The sequence below is a fragment of the Talpa occidentalis genome, unplaced genomic scaffold (genome assembly GCF_014898055.3).
Source record: "Talpa occidentalis isolate TD23 unplaced genomic scaffold, MPIMG_talOcc4v2.1 talOcc4.12, whole genome shotgun sequence".
NCBI lineage: Eukaryota > Metazoa > Chordata > Mammalia > Eulipotyphla > Talpidae > Talpa > Talpa occidentalis.
In genome coordinates this window covers 70,983,029-71,002,928 of record NW_023601212.1, presented here as the reverse complement: position 1 = coordinate 71,002,928, position 19,900 = coordinate 70,983,029, and the positions used below count along the sequence as shown (strand labels likewise).

Genomic DNA, 19,900 nt, shown 5'->3' with positions numbered 1-19,900 from the left:
ATTAGACAATGTAGAAGTGCATCTCCAGTTTCCTATCCAGGGAAGAGCGATGCTGGTTTAAGTACGTGGCTAGAAAAGGCCTCTCGCCTTTTTTCAGAATCAGGACGGGACGGTGTTGCTTATTGCAGGTTAGTTCTATGAAGGTAGGTGCTGCTCAGTCACAGAAAATCAGCCCTGAAGAGGCGGGCATAACCCTGGGGGTGGGAGTCCCTGCTGCTGGGAACACGGGGCGCTGCTGGGTGGTGGTCGCCAGGGTCCCGCAGCCAGGCCTGAGGCGAATGAAGGCACATTTGGGGTCCAAAGGGCTCCTCCACATGATACCCTATTAGTCCCTGCTTTTTGTTCACCTGCCTAAGGAAAGAAGGACTAGAGAACATATTCCATCACATCGGAGGGAAACCGTTATCTCCTTACTCTTTAAAATAACCTCAGGATGGTGATTTGGCTCGTGTGTCAGGAGGCCGGGAGCCCTAACACAGGAGTAAGTTCAGGGAAATGATGCTTGACGGGAAGTTATTGCAGGAAAAAGTGAAAAATCTGTGTGAAATGTTTCAGTTTTTAATTTGTATCTTTTTTGTTTGTTTGCATTTTTACCAGCTGCTTCCTGTGCAAATGAATGTCCACCTTGGGGGCGGGGCTTCCCAATGCTAGTTTCAGGCAGGAGTATCCCCTCTTCTTGCTCCCTTATTAGGGGTGCAGGAGGCAGAGGTAGAGGACAGTGTGTGTGTGTGTGTGTGTGTGTGTGTGTGTGTTCAAGCGAAATGGTAGGGCCCTGTCAGCGAGAGGCGTGTGGAGGCTACACAGGTGGGCGCCCGCAGCCTGGCACTGGGGCCCTGGACTTTGACTCAGCAACCTCGCCATAGGGGAGGTTTCCCTGTGTATTCAAAGCCAGGGGAAATAAGGCCTGTCTCTCCCCACACCTCGATTGCTCCCTGTGAAGCCTTCAGAGCACAGAGACCGGCCTTGGATGTCTGCATGAGAGGAGGCTGTGGACTCACCCTGTTGTACTCCTGCAGACAGCCAGCCCTGGACCTCTGACGAGACGGTGGTGGCCGGCGGCACGGTGGTGCTCAGGTGCCAAGTGAGAGAACACGAGGACTCATCCCTGCAGTGGTCCAACCCTGCCCAGCAGACGCTCTACTTCGGAGAGAAGAGAGGTAGTGCCTCTTGATTGATCTCCCCAGGAGCCCCAGGGCTGAGGTGGGACCAGCATCGTCGACACGTGTGCAGGAGTCCAGGGGCTGAGGGATGGGATGAGAAGTAGCTCCTTGAGGCTGCACCACCAGGACTCTTCATGGGTTCTGGGAACATCAGTGGTCATCAATGGTTCTAGTCAACATCCATGACCTAAGCACATGTGTCCTACGAGCTACTGGAGTAACTGTACCCCAAGTGACTGCTGATGTCAGTGTGCCCCCATATTTCAGAGGGAAGCCTCCAGATTCAGCTCCCCTCTCACAGTTGATCTGAAGCCCCTGTACCCAGTGGACTAGAAAAGTGAATGAATGACCCAAAGACTAGTCAAACTCAGGAGTAGTTTTCTGCCCCCCCAAACCACCCCAAATCAGACCCCCAAATGGGGTCTGGAGGATGAAGTGAAAGGTGCTGTAACACCCTGCTCCTGACTCTAGCCCTTCGAGACAACCGCATCCAGCTGGTCAAGTCCACGCACCGCGAGCTCAGCATCAGCATCAGCAACGTGGCCCTGGCGGACGAGGGCGAGTACACCTGCTCCATCTTCACCATGCCCGTCAGGACCGCCAAGTCCCTGGTCACCGTGCTGGGTGAGGCTCCTGCCCTGTGCCTCTGGCATCCTTCCCCCGGAGCAGGTCCCCTGGCACCCCAAGGCAGAGCCAGGGGAGTCTCCAGCACTGAGGAAAGGGCATCCTGTGTGTCCTTCGAGATGGACATGGCCATTGGTTCCTCTCTCTGCTTGCCCTTTGCCCTGGGACAAGGCTCTTGCTCTTTTGAGCTGGAGTTTTCTCACCAATAACAGCAGAAGGTGCCGTCTAATCCACCTCCCTCCCAAGACGGTGTGAGGAAATCCTGAGCAGTGCGGGCAGCTCTGCTGATAACCCCAAGACAAGCCCCGCAGTGGCTCTCCTGCTCTCATCCTGACCCTACGTAATGATTTCCTTCTCCACCTCCCCGAGCTCTACCCTGTCCGTGGCCACCCAGCTGCGCTATGGATGCATTCTCCATCGGGCCTCCGAGGTGGGATATCTCCCCACATCTACCCCCAGGACTCCCTTCCTGTCCTGTGGAGGAGATCACAGGAAGAGATGATTCTGTACTCATCCACCTTCTGTCAACCAAAGTAGAGCCTGTGTAGCCTGGGCCCCCAGTAGGCCGCCTGGGAGGGAGACCTGAGCATGACTTCATGGTGTTCTTCCTCTCTCTCCTGACCGCCCTGTCCATGCCAGGAATCCCACAGAAGCCCATAATCACAGGCTACAAATCGTCGTTGAGAGAAAAGGAGACAGTCACTCTAAACTGTCAGTCTTCGGGGAGCAAACCTGCAGCCAAGCTCACGTGGAAGAAGGGCGACCAAGTGCTCCAGGGTAAGTCTCAGGAGGAGCCGGGCAGGTGGGGAGAGCAGAGGAGAGGGTGGAGGGGCACCCGCCCACCAGTCTGTGTCTGTGCACACCAGGTGTGGTACAGAGAGCGATATAGAACCGTGTGGACATGGGTGTGTGCGTGCGTGGGCTCACCTGTGTGCATGGATCTGAGTGCATGTGAGCTGTGTGTACACATGTGCCTGTGTGTACCACAGGGCCCACACTCTCCATGTGTCTGTATCCACTCCCAACTCTCTGAGTTGGTCTGAGTTGAGACTTGCTGTTGATGGGGTGCGGGGAATCCTGTCTCTGGGTTAGGGCTCACCTATCTGTGTGCGCTGGTCTCTCTAGGAGAACCAACCCGAACACAGGAAGACCCCAATGGTAAGACCTTCACCGTGAGCAGCTCCGTGACATTCCAGGTTTCCCGGGAAGATGACGGAGTGGACATTGTGTGCTCTGTGAACCATGAATCTCTAAAGGGAGCCGACCGATCCACCTCTCAGCGCATCGAAGTGCTATGTATGTCCTGGGAGGAGGAGGATGGGGTGAGGTGGAGAGGGGAAAGGGGGGTGTAGAGGGGTTACACAAAGCCACCACACTTGCAGCCACGTGAAAATAACCCAGGATGAGACTAGGCGGGGGGTCAGTAAACTTTCCTGTAAAGGGACCCACAGCCAGCATCTTAGGCTGAGGACCACCTGGTCTGTGTCTCAACTGCTTTGCTGCTGTTGCTGCGATGCGTGAATGAATGAGCTGGCCATGTGCCAATAAAGCTTTATTGACAAAGTGGGTGAGTTTACCAGCCCCTGGCGAGGCCCGTGTGTGCAGCAGAGTGTGCACTGTGCTGACAAGCAGATCAGGAGTGAGGGGGCCCAAGTTCTCATCTGCCCGCCACCTCCGCGGGCTTTGTGATGGTAAGAAAATTACTTTGCCCACTGAGCTTGATTCTTTTTTCACTACACGAGAAGATAAACATGGGGGTCAGCAAGGCTTCTTGGTGGAACATACTGTGATTTCAGGAAAATGCAGAGGCAGGAAAACTTCTCTCTGATATCACAACTTGTGGTCTTTCCCCTCTGAGTATTTCCCTCTGTGCCCCAGCTCTGCCCCCAGCCTCCCCAGGGGCCCCTGTCCTCTATGGAATCTGCCTTGAGTATCAACAGGCCCCTCCTCTGAGGAAGTTTGGAGATCTTAAAAAAAAAAATTGTTCTGAATGGACAAACCAAGGGGAAAGGAAAATAAAGTGCAAAGACAGACTGTATTGAGCTATATAATAATGCATCTTATCTGAAGGCGGGGTGGTTTTCTAAAATAACCAGAACCCTGTATCTCTTTGTTATGGACGAGCCAGGCCTGGCTTCAGTGCTATTTAAGTCAAGCTTGCCCCATTACTGAAACTTGAACCTGCGGCAGGTAGAGTGGCTTCTCTTTGACAGACCCTCTGTCTGGAACCTGCAGCCTGGGGTCACCCGGTACCCCTACTTGGAAGCTGTGCCTTTTTTCACCAGAGCATTTATTCTCAGTGGTTCTTGCTCCTTTTGCTAATTGTCATGAGTATACAAAAAAAAAGCCCAACAGGACTTTGGAAACTATGAGGTGTTTCTGCTTATTGTTTGACTGTGAGGCTTCATGCCCAGCCCCTCCTGTGTCTGAGTCCCAAGCTCTCTCAGGTAGGTTCCAGACCATCTGGCCTTACTCACCGGGGACCTCCGGGCCCACCTGTGATCAGCAGTCAGCCAACAATGCCATACCTCAGGCCCCGTGCTAGAGCTTCCTGTGGTCGTGGGCCCTGCACACCTATCCTCTCACCTGGCCTGTTCTCTTTGTCTTATTTGGTGTGACGGAAGCACGTTCATTCCTGGCTAAGGTTGGCTCTGTCCTCAGGGGAGGCGCAGCTCTTTGTTGTTCCAAACCAGCATCTGGCTGTGTTGTTCTAAGCCACCATCTGGAGCTGGCCTCCGTGAAGCCCTGGGGCATCGGCGGGGGCAAGTGCCGTCACCCCTGTGTAGGGCTGTCTCCGTGGTATCTGTGCCTCTTTGCAATCAGAGAACCACCGCACCCTGACTGTTGCAAAGCCTGCATTTCATCTCTTCATGGACCACTAAAATCGGTATCTCGTGCCCAGGCGTTGCTACCTGTTGAAGCTTCTTTCAGAGCAGAGAGGATTGAGAGGCTGTAAGCCCATGAGCAAGTTCAAGTTTATTTCTTCTGTTGAAATTATGTGTTAGATCCATCTGCACGCTGGGCAGGGTGCTGGGCAGAGGATCCTCGTGCCCTCTTGTTGCTCTCTGGTCAGACACCCCCTGGGTCCCACAGTCCTGGGATTTTACCTCCGTGAGGCGAGTGCCTGGCACATTCAGGGCTCACACAAGCTGGCGGAAGGTCTTGTTCACAGCTGCTGGGCTCTAGAGGCTTTTAGATGAGAAGCTGCAATGCTTAGCTGAGTGGTTTTAAGACATGGTGACCTCCTTCTCAGCGAGGGGTTTTTGCACTGATACCATCTCTTCTACAGACACACCGACAGCAGTGATTAGACCAGAACCACCACACCCCCGAGAGGGCCAGAAGCTGTTGCTGCACTGTGAGAGCCGTGGCAATCCCGCGTAAGAAGCTCCATGCTCTCCTCCCTTCCCTGCTGTCCCCTGAGCCCCTGCTTCTCTGAGCCTGTCTACCCATATCCATCCTCTGATTGTGTCTCTTGCAAAGTGGCAGTTGCAGGGGCCCGGCCCTGGGTGACACCCGAGGTTCCCATAAGGAGCCAAAATTAGTAAAATGCAAACGAAGAAGTCTCCTTCTTCTCCAAAATGAACCCCAAGAGTAGCCAGTATTTGGAGTCCTTCGCCAAGCAGCCCTGGACTCCTTGTGCCTAGTTGCTTCCATTCCCTTTAGCTCCCCAGCCCACTGCCTTCTCAACACCTCTGCTCTTGTTGCCTCCACAGCCCCCAGCAGTTTCTGTGGGAAAAGGAGGGCAGCGTGCCGCCCCTGAAGATGACCCAGGAGAGGGCCCTGCTCTTCCCCTTCCTCAACAAGAGCGACAGCGGCATCTACGGCTGCACGGCCACCAGCAACATGGGCAGCTACAAGGCCTACTACAACCTCAACGTGAACGGTGAGCCCCGCCACTCCAGCACCCTGCCCTTCTCTGTCCCTCTCGTTCTCCACTCTCACCCTGATGTGGAGGAGGTGTGGGGCCCCGAGGACCTCGCCCCAGTGCATTCTGGAGGGTATGGGCAGGAAGCGCCGCAGAGCGTGGGATCTTGCTGCCTGTGTGGCAATGCTGACTCAAATGGCACCACCTCCAGACCCTGCACCCATCCCATGGCAAGAGTCATACTGTGTGTGGAGGCCCCGGCCTCCCTGCAGATGTAGCCGCCTCTCCCTCTGTTCCAGTGGGCTGTTCTTGATCGCCCCCCTGTGGCGAGTGTGGGTGCATGCCGCCCTCATCTCCTCTTCTGCAGACTCTGGACACTGCACTTGTCTTCTGCTGCGTCTTCTCTCAGATGCCGCATCTTCTGAGGGACTAGGTGCCGCTTCTTCCCCAAGGCTCCTCCCAAGATGTGACCCCAGTCCAGAAGCGACAGGGAGCACAGAGGGCCCTCTATTGGAGAGCTGTAGGGAGACCTTAATTTTAGACCTTTCCTAAGATTAGGGGCCATGCTTTGTCGGGGAGGGGGCCCTTAGAGGTTCCCTCCCATGAAACGCCTGTTAACATAGTAGGGGAGCAGCTGGACGGGGTGTCTTGACGGGGTGGTCTGACTTCAACCTCAACACAGCATACCGAGCTGCTACAGGACCAGGAGCAAGGACAATGTCTGAGGTCTGAGGTCAAGAGTTGCTCCCAGAGCTCTCCAGATTGCTGGCAAGAGAAAGTTCCTGTGCCCAGGAAGTGACCCCTGCCCACTACCAACCCCCAGAGAGCTGGTTCTGGATCTTACTGACCCCCACCCCAGCAGGGTCCTGGACCTTGTTGACCAGGGTCCTGGACCTTGCTGAAAGTATCAGTCCTGGATCTTGATGATTCTCCTGTGAGGCCTTGTTGTCCCCCGGGAGGTCCTGGGCCTTGCTGCCCTCCTCTCCTGTTCTGAGAGGGGCCACTCCTGGGCCTTGTTGACAGTCTCTGGGGTCCTGGACCTTGCAGAACCACCACCCTGTGCTGATAGCAGGTTCTGTGGCGCCTCTGCTCCCAGTGCTGACACCTGGTGGTAGAGCCAGTTACTGCATCTTCTACCGGGCCTGTGGGCTCATCTATTGTGAGATTTCAACTCCCTGGAATGTGTTCTTTCTACCTGGAGGTAGTGCCTGGCAGTTGATGTCCCCAAGGGTTATTTGGCAATGGAAACCTATACTTATCTAAGGAATTACCATTTCCATAGCCCCTGGAGTGATTGCCCGGCATTGATTTAGTGGGGACTGTGTCTAAGATGCTCCCTGAAAGAAACCAGTGGGTGAGTTGCCTTGATGCCTCCGAGGACAACCTTGCACCACCCTTCATGCAAGGCCTGGGCCCATCCTCTCCCTCCCAAGAAGAGCACAAAAAACGAGAGCACAAATGTTTTCTTTTCAAATAAGGTGGAGAAGGGCAAGGAACTAAAATGCTGGCCCAGTCAAGCCTGGAGACATAAGGTAGGAAAGACGGATGTGTAAGAGTCAATGAAGCGTCAAGACTCCAGCTGAGTCTGTGCAAGAGTGGTAGGTCTCCTACCGCTGTGCCTGGGGAGGGCTATACCTGCAGCCGATGTGATGATGGGCATATGAGGACACCGCCTCCCCGGAGCACTGGGACCCTGCCTGCGGCTGGCGCTGCCCGCTTGGCCTTGGCCTTGGCCAATACCCCACCCTCTGCAGATGGGCCTGCGGAACGAGTCATCCTGGGCAGAAACTCTCAGTCTCTGTCCCTGTTCATGCTGCACACACTGGAGTGAAGATAGGAGTAAAGACCAGGCAGGCAAGAAACTGGGACTTTGCTGGAACCCTGAACCCTCTTACCAAGGAGGATCTCTGTTCCTTCCATGGGGGCCTCTGTCCCATATGTGGCGTGGTGCTAGAGAGAGCCACTCCCCTGTTCCCTCAGGTCTCGCTGCTTCTGCCCTGGGTGAACCAGTGCAGAGGGTAGTCTGAGAAGCCCCTAGAGCAGCTATTCAGAGTATCCAGGAGCAGGAAGATAAGACTGGGAGGATAGAGAAGGAATATTCTAATACCCCAGAAATAAAGAGAGTGAGAAAGAGCTTATTTAGATGTTGAAGAAATGATCTTTTGCCAACGTCAAGCTCCAGTACCATGAGTTTTGCTGAAAAGCCTGAGGATGAGCAGATTTATCTATTTATTCTCGAATACACCAATTCCTTTTAACAATTACTGTGTTCCAGAAATTACGCAAAAAGCTAGGGTACAAGTAAGCCTTCTCCCTGCTGAATGATGGCGCTCATCCTGACAAGGTTGGTTCAGGTTCCCTGCTGCTGTCCGTGACTCCAGGCTGGGTCAAAGGTGCTATCAGGGGAGGGTCTCCCCAGACCTGACTGTGTGTACCCCTCCCTGCAGACCCCAGTCCGCTGCCTTCATCGTCCCCCAGCACCTACCACGCCATCATTGGCGGGATCGTGGCTTTCATCGTCTTCTTGCTGCTCATCCTGCTTATCTTCCTCGGACACTACTTGATTCGGCACAAAGGTCAGCAGCTTGAGGGAGTGTCTGGGGGGATTGGACTAGCTCAGGGTTTCAGGGAGGACATTCAAGACTCAGTCAGCCCCTTGGAGTGTTTAGGAAAGAAAAATGCAGCCATCCCGTGGTAACTAGGCACCAGCAACCCGGCACAGAGTCCCATCACCTGGGGCATCCACACAGAATCAGGTCTTCTCATGTGGTCAGCTGTGGCCCTGCCCTCTGTCTCTCTTCTCATCCTGCAGTCCTCGCTCACACGCCCACTGTGACGGCTTCTAGGGCAGTCAGACCACACGGGCTGGCCAGATGCAAGCCAGAGCTCAACTGACCACTCACGAGCTGACAGTTTTCCACCCATCCTCTCGCAAGGGCACACGCACAGGCACACACAGAACAGATGCGCGTGCAGACACACCACGCCTGTGTCCGCACATGTATGTACAGCTGCCAGCACACGTACACCAGCACGTGCTCGCATGGATAAAGTCGTGTGGGTGGGTGCGTGATCATGTGCACAAGCTTTGCAGACACGTACATGTATACACATGACTGTGGACACACATGCATGTGCACAGATACATACCTGCTCGGACCGTCTTGTGCCTGTGTGATGAATGCGATTCTAACTAAAGGCAGGATCTGTGGATGCATGGGGTGGTCAGGTGAGGGATGCTGGCAGCAGGTGCAAATTCCCTCAGGAGGGAAAGAAAGCCAGGAGCAGGTGTGTGCAGGGGAGAGTGGGAGCGCCAGCAGGGGACTCGGACGCTGAGATGGTGGACCGTCTCTCCCCAGGAACCTACCTGACTCACGAGGCAAAAGGCTCCGATGACGCCCCAGACGCCGACACGGCCATCATCAATGCCGAGGGCGGGCAGTCGGGTGGTGACGACAAGAAGGAGTATTTCATCTAGGGCGCCCTCACCTTCTGCGCCCCCCGGGCCCCACGGGGACTGCTGGGCACGACCAACCGGACTTGTACAGAGCGACCCCAGGGCCGCCCTCCCGCTTGCTCCCCGGCCCCCACCCCTGTACAGAATGTCTGCTTCGGGTGCGTTTTGTACTCGGTTTGGAATGGGGAGGGAGGAGGGCGGGGGGAGGGTTGCCCTCAGCCCTTTCCATGGCTTCTCTGCGTTTGGGTTATTATTATTTTTGTAACAATCCCAAATCAACTCTGCCTCCAGGCTGGAGGGGCAGGGGCCCTGAGTAAGGAAAGCAGAAACCTGGAGTGTGAGGCGAAGAGGTGAGGGTCCCGGCAGGGCAGGCGCGGGTGGCCTGGCAGGGGTCTCACCGGCACCCTGTCCCCCATGACAGAGCGCCTCCCCCACGTCCCAGGAGCGGGACAGTTGCCACAGGAGCCAGAGGTGGGGCTTCCTCTTCGTCACACCTCTTTAGCCGTGGACAGGGGGGTGCCGTCCTCACACCCCTCTTCCACCACAGTGGGCGAGGGGTGGACAGGCTCCCCCGGAGTGACCACAGAGGGCACGCAGCCACGCAGGGGCCCAGGCTGCAGCACCGGAAGGACGCCGGGTCTGCAGGACGGGTGGATTTGGACAGGAGGGTGGCGGAGATGCCCCCATCTACCCCTTGCTGCCAGGGAACGAGCCCAGGCCCCGTTCACAGAACCGTCCTTGGAAGAGAGCAGGGCAAGGCCGCCCTCCTCGCTCCGGCAGCTCTGGGAGAGGCGCTGCTGCTGGGGGTAGGGGCTCTGTCCTCTTCGCCAAGGGCCCTGCCCCATCCGGGCCCTGGATGGTTGCACGGTCCCCCTCCTCTCACAGCTCCTCTCCCCCACCTCGGGCCGCGCCCCTCCTGTGTCCCCCAGGTGCCCCCTCAGCAGCAGCCAGGCAGATATAACAACAAAAATACTAAAGGCGCTTCACTGCTCTGAGCTGTTTCCTGCCCCAACTAAGGGATAATGTGAACTCTGTGAGTGTCAGTGAGTGTGCACGTGTGTGGGTGTCAGTGCCTATGTGGAGGTGTGTGTACGTGAATGTGTGTTCCTGTGGGTGCGAGGGAGAGACAGAGGGTCCTAGACTGGTGGGCGGGCCGTGGGGCACGACAAGGAGGCTTGGGGGCGTGGAGGGTCCCTGTCGGGCTCTGTGCCTCCCCGGGACATGGCTCCACCCTGGCATCACCCTGCCAGCCCAGTGCCCATCTGTCGTGGAGGAGACAGCCCGGCACATGTGTTTGCTCCGTTGTCCAGCCCATCTCTCCCGAAAACAGAGCACTCTGCCCCGCCTCGATTTCCCTTCTGGGAGCCATGGAGTCAGTGCCACAGCCTTTGCTATGCACCCCTCAGGCCTCTCCCTGGCACTGACCCTGGAATGACACCTCTTTTTCCCATAGTCTGAGCCTGGTGTGTCAAGGGCCGGAATGAACTCCCACCCCAGTGTCCCCCATCTCCGCCCTGCTTTCGGTTCTGTCTTCCTTGGTGGGAGCTGGTTGGCATGGAGATGAGGCAGCCCTCTTCCCCCCTCACACCCCTCCCCACCCCATCCTGCCAGGCCCCCCTCATTCTCTGCCCCCCCCCGCCTTTCCCCCCGCACACCCTCCTGCTCTGACAACTCAGGGGGTGCAGATGGGGAGCTGCCTCCCTTGGCAGCTCTGCTCACCTTCAGTTCAGGTACTGCCCTGTGACTCTTCCAGCCGCTGGTTAGGCCCCAGGCATCCAGGCACCCCCACCTGAGCCAGGGACCCTCCTCTTACAGCAGCAGGGAACCTCAGGCCCCGGGCCTGTAGGGCTCCCCCACTCCCAGCACACGCTTTCGGGAAATGACTTTTCCTCTTTGAGCTGAACCACTCTGTCCACATTACACAGAAGCCATATTTGTACGGGGGCGGGGGGAGGGCCTGTGCTGTGCGTGTCTGTCTGTGGGGGGGCGGGAGCAGGGACTGGGTCGTGTATCTTTATAATCTTTCTAACTCCTGTGCTAATCTCAGAGGGGCCACCCTCAATATATCTGATTACCCGTGTTGTTGGGTTGCCTCCTTCTTGCTACTCTTGCTCCTGTGAGGGTGTGTGTATGTGTACCCCCTCACCTGGCACCTCCCAAAGAGGGGGTCTGTGTCCTGCCAAGTTACACCCCAAGGTCATCTCTGTGTGCAAGCAATATAACTCTCCGGAGAGGGAAGTGCATTCACCCCTTTGGCTGGGTCCTTGCTTCTAATGTGTTTGGGGGTGTCTGACAGTCACCCCCACTGCCATCTGCCAAGCTGGGCTAGGGAAGGTGGAAATAGAGGTGGGCACTTCAGCACCATCCCAGACAGCACCAACAGCCCCCCAAATTCACTTTCCAATCCCTGGTGTGGAACTGGAAGCAGAGCTGGTGTCCCGGGAGGGGCCATCTGTCCGGTGCCCCTGCCCCCCTCCCTCCACAACCCCCTGTGGATGGAGAGCAGCTGTTGGACAATTGGAATTAGAACACCCCCTGCTTTCCTGGACAGATGAAGGCACTGTCTTATCCAGCAACCCTAGCTCTGTGACTCACCCCTTCCAAAGACTGGGCTGTTTTCCCAAGCAAGGACATAAGATTGGGGGGACAAGGGAGCAGGCGAAACAGCAGAGGTCATGGAGAGTAGAGGCTGGGGCTGGGGAGGGGCAGAGATTGGCTTAAGGAGTCCACCTGCAGGGCGGACACGCTTAGTCTCTGCAACCCCCTCCCCATTAGAAACTTATGTCTTGCCAAGAGACCAGGCCAACTTAGCAATTTCCTAGAGCCTTGCACACCCAGCAGAAATATGGCTTGCAGTTACCCCACAGCCCCACAGTCCCCAGAGCCTGCAGAAATTCGTCAGACATGTCCTTTTGGATGGAAGAGGCGTCCACCATGCTCACAGGTGGCTCGGCCAGTGTCCAGCCACCCAGGGCAGCTTCATGTTGCAGCCCGCCCCCGCGCCTCCCACACACCCCATGGACATCTAGACCTAAAATGCATCACACACACCCAGACACCCGCTTGTCCTGGCACTCAGAGGTGCTCGAGGTGACAGCACATCCACACCCCAATGCAAACAAGCACACGCCTACCCCATCTGACAGCAGGAGCCCTGCCACAAGACCCGCGGGGTGTCAGCAGCCACGTGTCCAACTCAGAGCAACACCCAGTCCCCCTCCCATACAATGGTTTCCATCAGCCCCCCTCCCAGCCAACAGACACCACCCCCACTCCCTCCACACACCACGGCCTTTGAACTCTTCCTGTGGCTGGAGTTCAGGAGATGGGAGGGTCCTGTGCTGCCCCCCTGGACTTCCCAGCATGTCTTATCTCTGCCTCGCCCTCGCCCCCGGCCCCCTTCCTTCCTTGTACTTGAAGGAGCACTTTTTGGTGGAAAGCCCCTGGCTTCTCAGCCTCCCTTTCCACCTTCGGGAAAACAACCACTTTCGGGGCCCACCTTTTCCCTTTTCCGGGCTGTTCCCTTAGGTCCCACCAGCAGGATCCAACCTCAAAACAGGAAACCAGGCAGTGCCCCATTTGGCTGAGGCTTGGGCAGGAGAGGGTGTGGGGTAAAGGCTTCCTGGATGCCCCACCCGCCCCAGTCCTGCCCACCCTGAAGCCTCATTAGGCCCCGCACTTATCTCAGCGCCACAGCCAAGGACAGGCGCCCGGTCCTCCCTCTGCCAGCCTGAGCCAGGAGCCATGGGGAACTGTCAGCCCCGGGTGAGTGCAGGCCCGCAACCAGGCCCTCCGGCAGCCTGGAAGCCTCCCGCCTCCCCTCCTCTGCTCTCTTCTTTCTCTTTCTTATTTTAAGAATGTCTTCCCTTCTCTCTTCTCTCTCCCAGGCCCCCATTCTTTCCTCTTCATGCGCTCTCAGTCCTGTCCATCCGTGCTCTTTCCTCTGTCCTGCTCACACCTGTCCCGCACTTGCCATGACCCAGCTCCCGCTCCTCACACTTTGACTTGGGGGCTCCGATGCACCCCCCACCCCCCCAACACCCCCTCCCGCCAGCTCTCTGGTGGCTGTGCTCTGATGGCGCCTTGGGCATGCCCTGCAGGTGGACTCCTCTGCCTTCGTGGATAGGAACTTCAGTCAGGAGACCCTTGGAGATGACATTTGGGAGGACATGAACATCTCCTATGACAAGACTGACTATGATGACCTTGGGCTGGAATCATCTGCCCCCTGCCACTCCTGTAACCTGCTGGACGAGTCCTCGCTGCCCTTCTTCCTCCTGGCCAGCATCCTGGGCATCCTGGCCAGCGGGGCCGTCCTCTTCGCGCTGCTCAGGCCGCTCTTCCATTGGCAGCACTGCGCTGACCGGCCAGTCCTGGCACAGCTGGCTGTGGGCAGTGCCCTTTTCAGCATCGTGCTGCCCATCCTGGCCCCGGGGCTGGGTGGTGCTGACAGCGGCCCCCTGTGCCACCTGGCCCATCTGGTCTGGTATGGTTCTGCCTTTGCCCAGGCTCTGCTGATCGGGTGCAGGGCCTGCCTGGGCCCCACATTGGGTGCGGGCCGAGTCCCAGGTCTCACTCTGATGCTCACAGTGGGACTTTGGGGAGCGGCTATCCTCTTGGCACTGCCAATCTCCCTGGTCAGTGGCAGTTCCCAGGGACTCTGCACCCTCAGCAGGGGGTGGGGGACTTTGCAGGCCATACACCTTGCAGCCTGTTTTGCCATCTTCATCTTGTTGCCGCTGGGTTTGTTGGGAGCCAAGGGGTTGAAGAAGGCCTTGAACCGGGGGCCATGTCCCTGGGTTGATGTCCTATGGGCCTGGTTCATTTTCTGGTGGCCTCATGGGGTGGTTCTGGTGTTGGACTCCCTAGTGAGGTCCCGGGCCTTCTTGTTGTCTTCATGTCTGGCCCAGCAGGCCCTGGACCTGCTGCTGCACCTGGCAGAAGCCGTGGCCATCCTGCACTGTGTGGCCACCCCCCTGCTCCTGGCCCTGTCCTGCCACCAGGCCGCTAGCTCTGTGCTGCCCTCCCTCCCTCTCCCAGTGGGACAGTCTTCTCATCAGAACACCCTTGGAGGCAAATCCTAGCCCCCTTCCCACCTGCAAAGCTGTATTAAAGTCTATGCTGCTTTTATGAAGTGGGTGGTTTCTTATTTCATCTGGGAATGAGAGGAGAGGAAGGGGAAGGGAGAGGGAGACATTTCACGCCAGACGCTCCTGTTTTCCTAGCTGATCTGGGGAGGACAAAGGATGCCCCAATATCCCCAGGGTACACAGAGGTTACCCTGGGAGTGGGATTTTTGCTGTCTCCAGGAAAGAGGGATCAGACTATAAGGAGAGGAGTTAAGCCTAAAAATCTGGAGGAAATGGCTGCCCAGGTAAAGGAAAAAGGAAGTTGCTGCTGAGAACAAATGAAATAGGAAAAGAACCAGGAGAGAGAAGCAGAGGGTGGGAGAGGAGCCGGAGCATGACCTTCCTACCTGGCCTGACCCACTTCCCTCCGGCTCTGGGTCCCTGACACCTGTTGGCTTCATTTAGAGCCAAGAGTAGTGAGAGAGACGGGGACATGCACGCTGGTGGAGCTTTCTGTATCCAGGGAATTCTAAAAACTGCCTCCTCGGAGTCATCGCTCTCACACCCAGGGCTCGGCATGACCCTCACCCCGGTGTGCGTGCCTCCATCTGCTGGGACCCACGTGCACAGTACATGCTGCTTCCCTGGAGGCTCAGCCGCTCACCTGTGTGCCCTCTGATCTCTCAGGCCCCTACCCCGCCCCATCTGCTCTCTGTCCTTATTCTGAGATATGGAAGCAGGATTTATGACTCACTCCATCCCCAAATGAGTTTTGGTTTCTATACCTAGTCTTTTCTGTGTAGGATGTTTAGAGGGAACTAAAATCAAGAAGTTTTGAGGCATGAAATACTTAAAGGGGAGGAGTCTGATTCATCTGGGGGAGAATCCCCCAGATTTCCCCAGCTCTGGAAACAAACCCCTTTCTCTCCTGCTCCCACACATCTTTCCCTCTGCCATCCACACCGTGCCCTATCCGGGCACCCCTTTCCAAAATATCCCCCAATGTTTTAGCTGTGTCATCAGGACACTGGCGGGTTTCTCTCAGCCCCCATGTGCCAATATTGGGGGATGATTGGAAAGACAAGGAATAAGCCCCTCTTTCTAGAGGAAACAACTTCTGTTGCCACCAACAAAGTCACCCTCAATCCAGGATGCTATGTACACGGAAAGAGCTCCTCCCTCCAACCCAATTAACAGCTGGGGAAGCTGGAGAGGTACCTTACATCTGTCTGAATCCAGATAGAGTCTTTCCATTTTTCAAAGATGTGCTAAACCTGGCTTCTCCCCTATACCGTTTCTGATCGACTCTTTGGGCTTGGAGACAAATAGGAGCCGGCGGGACAGGAGCAGAGAGATGACTTAGAGGATCCCGGTCAGGAGCTGCTTGCAAAAGGCTGGGGGATTTTCCAGGTGGGTGCGGTGACAAAGCTTCCGAGTCCCCGCCTCCCGTCTCTTGGCAACTGCCAGGTTAGCTGCTGATTGGCGCCTCCTAAATTCAAAGGCGGGACTCAGGGACGACTTTCGCTGCGGGAGACGTTCCGAGACCGAAAGGCAGGGGAGAAAAAGCAAAAGGAGATGAATGGAGTGAGGGTCGCAACCACACTTCACGAATGTCCCCCCTTTCTCTTGCTGCGCCTCCAGCCCGGGCTCGCAGCTCACCCGGCCTCTGGTTCCCTGATGAGGCTGGATTCCAGGCTGACCGAGTTGAGGGGAGCATGAGGGACTTTCCCTTCCCGGATCGTCCAGGGTCAGCAGGTGGCAGAAAGGCTTCATTTCAGACTGGGGGGCTTGGCTTATCTGCTCCCGGCCGCGCCTCCAGATGGAAATGCACTCCTCTGGGGACAGTTAGACCCCAGGGCTCTGAGCTCTCACATCTCTCCCAGGGACCGCAGAGGCAGCCGCCTGCAGCTGATAAGAGGTCAGACCGAGCCGCCTCCCCAACTCCCCTGTTGGCTCCGCAGCCCCTCGGTGGCCTTTCTCAGTCCTTATCTGGGCTGTCTTTGGATCTCTTCTCTGAGTCTAACCCTGACCTCGGTCACCTCTTTAAGGCTTTCCTTGGTTGTCTTACTCCCCGTTTAACCCACGGAGCAGCACCAGCCACTCCCAAATTGGTCTGAATCTGGCGTCTTTTCTGCAGCCCTTCAGGAATACAAATCCGGTTTCCTTAGTGCCCTTAAGAATTTAATCTTAAGGTTGGCAGGGACTTAGCTGTGCATGAGTTATTGGGCCTCCAGGCTAAAGAAAAAGTCCTCTCTCGAAAAAATGAGAGCAAGGAGGCCAGGGGGCGGGAGCACACAGCCCTTGGGGAGGCGGGTCCGGTCTCCAAGGAGAGAGACACATGCAGGGGGGATGAGAGAGGATCCTGGCTACCCCCCAGCCCATGTATTTCAGGGGCCCATTCACTTCAGGCCGGCCCTTGAGAGGATTTCAGAAACACATAGCTGGCTCTCATGCCCTCTCCCCCAGCTCCGCTGCTGTATGGCCAGCTCATCATTGCCTCCCTCCAGAAGTGCTCTCAGAGGAATTCTGATTGAGAACTTCACTGGGATTTCAAACCCAATTCATCGCCAGCTCTAATTGCCAGGGATTTGCATGAAAACCGTCGTATGCTATCTAATTATTCTGACAACCGCAGACCGCCGTCTGGGCACAAGGAGAATCGCGGCTTTAATTAACAATAATGCACCTTGCAGATGAATGTGACTGTTTAGGTTAATTAACAAGTCCAAGTCCTTCCAAATCATCTCTACACATCTAGGTGATTTGGGTGGGAGGGGATAGGGTAGCCACAAGGGGGAGGTTCAGAAATCGACTTTCATCTTCTTAGAACTGTTTGGTAGGTCAAGGCAATCCACAGACAGACCGGCCTTTGGTTGTTTGGTTTAAGGAACTTTGGGGACATTGCTTTTGGGGTGTTTCAGGACTCTGTATCACTCGTAGAGCCAGGAAACCCTCTGACACATGCGTGTGCATGAGAGGGGGAGTCCTGTCACTCTCCAGCATCTCTCCTTCATGGCCAGGTATTTATGGGCTTGGTTTCCAGCAGGACACCCCGACTTTCCATCACTGGTATTTCTCCCATCAGTTTTTGGATGTCTCTGCCACAATGTAAGGGCACTCAAAGTTGCCTGCACCCTAAGGTTTAGCAGATAATGTCTTAGATTCCAGCCTCACCCTCTTGAAGGGCCAATTTGTATTTTTTCTGAAGTAGCTCTCTCATATAGCTCCCTCCAAAGCAGGAGGATTAATCTTTGGGAGATGAGGACTAGGATCTTCCGGAAAATCTGATGAACTTCATGAGCAATACAGCACCACACCCTGACTGTGGCATGCGGTTCCACCCCTCTGCACTTAGCACTGAAGACAATGCATCCCCACTCCTGCAGGGCTTGGGCAACTTGACCCTGGCTTTGTCTCCCACACGTACTAAGCTTGAGTCCTGGTGGCCGAAAGCGGTTCCTGTTCCTTGAGTGGAGTATTTCAGTCCAGGCTTCTATTTCAGGGCCGAAGACCTTAGACAACTGCAAAACCCCTGTCCCGAGAGTCCCTGTTCCACTGTCACACATACAGATGTAGAGAAGGAGTAGGAGCCAGGCGTTGTTCTTACACACTCTTCTGAGGTGGGCGGGGTAGATTCTGGAAGCCAGAACCATGAAGGCCAGTGTCCCAGAGGAGCAGGCCAAGTGTGGAGCACTGTAGCAAGAAACTGCACACATTTGCTGGCCCTTTTCTACAACCCGAGCAGAAGGGAGGCTCTGAGCCTTATTCCTCCCAACATGATGTAATCTTTCCTTCAACCTGCACCAGGCCTCCCTCTTCACTTGCCTAGTGGTAAACAGCATGGGATCCATGGAAAGCTCTGGAAGCAAAAACGGAGCAAGCTGGAGGGAAGGCACTGAGGCAGAACTTAAATAAAACTTAATAGAGATTGATACCAAGCCAGTGTTTTAAAAAGTGATTGCAAAATACAGAATGGAAGAGACCTGGCTCAACAGAGGTTATTATGCAAAAAGCCTTAGCAGTTTCACTTGGCCATAGGCTAAGATAATTCAACAGGGTATGTGGTGGTCAAAAAGCTAATGCAGCCTCATGTTGCCTGCAGACAGTGGACAGGGCAGGGGAGAAGCTCTCTCTCCTGCCGCCAGCAGGCCAGCGTGGGAATAGCAGGCTCAGCCCTGGGCACCCCAAGCAGAAAGGGCCAAAGTGAGGGTCATGGAGACATCCCTCTCTTTTGGAATGGGGACAGGGGAGAGGTAGTGGGTGGGTGGGAGACACTGGCCATGGAGAAGTGTAGAAGGTGTCCATCTCTCTTTATCTAACTGGACACTTGCCCTGTGAAAGGGCTGTCACACATATGTGGCTGTGAGCAAAGTGGGGGAGGGAGCCATGGCCTGTGGTGGAGGATGATGGAGACTTTGGTGGTGGGGATGGTAACATGTATCTGAAGAAGTGTGAACCTATATTTCTAATTCGTATACATAGACATTCGAAACCAATGTTACTGCAATAAAAAAAAATACAAAACTGAAAAAAAGCACTAGAAACACTAGACAGGAAGAAATAACAGAGCTTGATTTTGCTGACATTTAGGAAGGGCTTACAGCTATTGGATGGCAGATCACAAGATGGGCTGTGGCGTTGTCGTTCATTTCAATTACACACATGAGCACAGGTGCGCGTGCCTGCACACACATGCACCGCCATGCACTGCACACGGCACTGTGTCCTTGTTTTAAATAATGAGCTTTGCAGTTAAGGGCCTTGCCTGTGGAGTTTAGAGACAAATATGAGAGGCAGAGATTAGACACAGAAACATATGACGAGTTACAAATCTGCTGTAAGAGAGCTTAAGAGGGCAGAAGCATCTGAGTCGAGTTTATGGTCACAGGAAGGACTCAGGCCAGAGTGGACAGAAGGAAATCATTGCCCTGTAGGAGAGGCTGCCCTTAGCATTGGTGGAGCCAGAACCACTCCTGCAGATTTCACCCAAACTGGCAGCATATCAGATTTGTCCAGGGAGAGAGTTCCAATAGTCCTTGACTCAATTCAAGATATTGAGAATCAGAATTTGGGGGGACCAGAAGTCTCTTGAAAGACTGTGACAATTTGTAAGGCAAAAAGAGTGAGAATAAAATTGCAAACTCTTTGATTCTGGTGTCTGGGTCTCACTTGGGATGACTTTAATCTCTTTGCTTGGATCCTGGAATTAAATTGCTCTGGTTTGGGGCTGGATGCTTTGGTATCTTGGGATTTGGTTTGTAGAGCAACTAAGAGCCAAAGTGCACCTGACCTGAATTTTTGCAGGAGACAGTGTCGAGCTGGTTACCCACCCTGCAGAGGTGTTGCTGGAGCCTGGGGTCCCTCTAGCGGTCAGAAGCTGCCACTGCCACTCCTCTCTCCAGACCCGCGTTTGGCCAGAGTGGCTTGCAACCTCAGAGCGTGGGGAGCCCATGAAAAGCGGCAAAGAAGGCTAAAAACACACTGCAGGGAACTCTTCGCTTGAGTCATCACTAAGAACGAGTCCGTAGAGCTAGGGAACTGTTCTCCAAAGCCTTCCCCCATTGCCGTGGCTCAGATGGTTTTGATGAAGATAATTTAGAACCAGTGTAGACAGCCCTCTGGGCACCCATCATCCACAAGGGGTTCAAGGGATCTTTTCCAACTGCCTGGAAAAACACAGGATGTTTGTGGGCTGGTGTTGGGTGAGTCTAGGTTTAGTTGA

General features: G+C 55.3%; 2 protein-coding genes across 2 annotated transcripts in view; both read left to right on the top strand.

Annotated features, from left to right (window-relative positions):
• CADM3 (cell adhesion molecule 3) overlaps positions 1-9,438 on the top strand; it is a 29,056-nt gene extending 19,618 nt beyond the window's left edge. Inside the window, exons 3-10 of the mRNA XM_054693917.1 lie at positions 1,017-1,157; positions 1,632-1,784; positions 2,424-2,561; positions 2,910-3,080; positions 5,074-5,164; positions 5,501-5,670; positions 8,100-8,228; positions 9,012-9,438. Of these exons, the coding sequence (XP_054549892.1) occupies positions 1,017-1,157; positions 1,632-1,784; positions 2,424-2,561; positions 2,910-3,080; positions 5,074-5,164; positions 5,501-5,670; positions 8,100-8,228; positions 9,012-9,130 (1,112 nt within the window). The 3' untranslated portion in view covers positions 9,131-9,438. The remainder of the gene's footprint in view (positions 1-1,016; positions 1,158-1,631; positions 1,785-2,423; positions 2,562-2,909; positions 3,081-5,073; positions 5,165-5,500; positions 5,671-8,099; positions 8,229-9,011) is intronic.
• Positions 9,439-12,752: 3,314 nt separating this feature from the next.
• On the top strand, positions 12,753-14,223 carry ACKR1 (atypical chemokine receptor 1 (Duffy blood group)). The gene is made up of 2 exons (XM_037504476.1): positions 12,753-12,874; positions 13,210-14,223. Exons 1-2 carry the CDS (start codon positions 12,854-12,856, stop codon positions 14,191-14,193), a joined length of 1,005 nt encoding a protein of 334 aa, XP_037360373.1. The 5' UTR covers positions 12,753-12,853; the 3' UTR covers positions 14,194-14,223.
• The last annotated feature ends 5,677 nt before the right edge of the window (positions 14,224-19,900 follow it).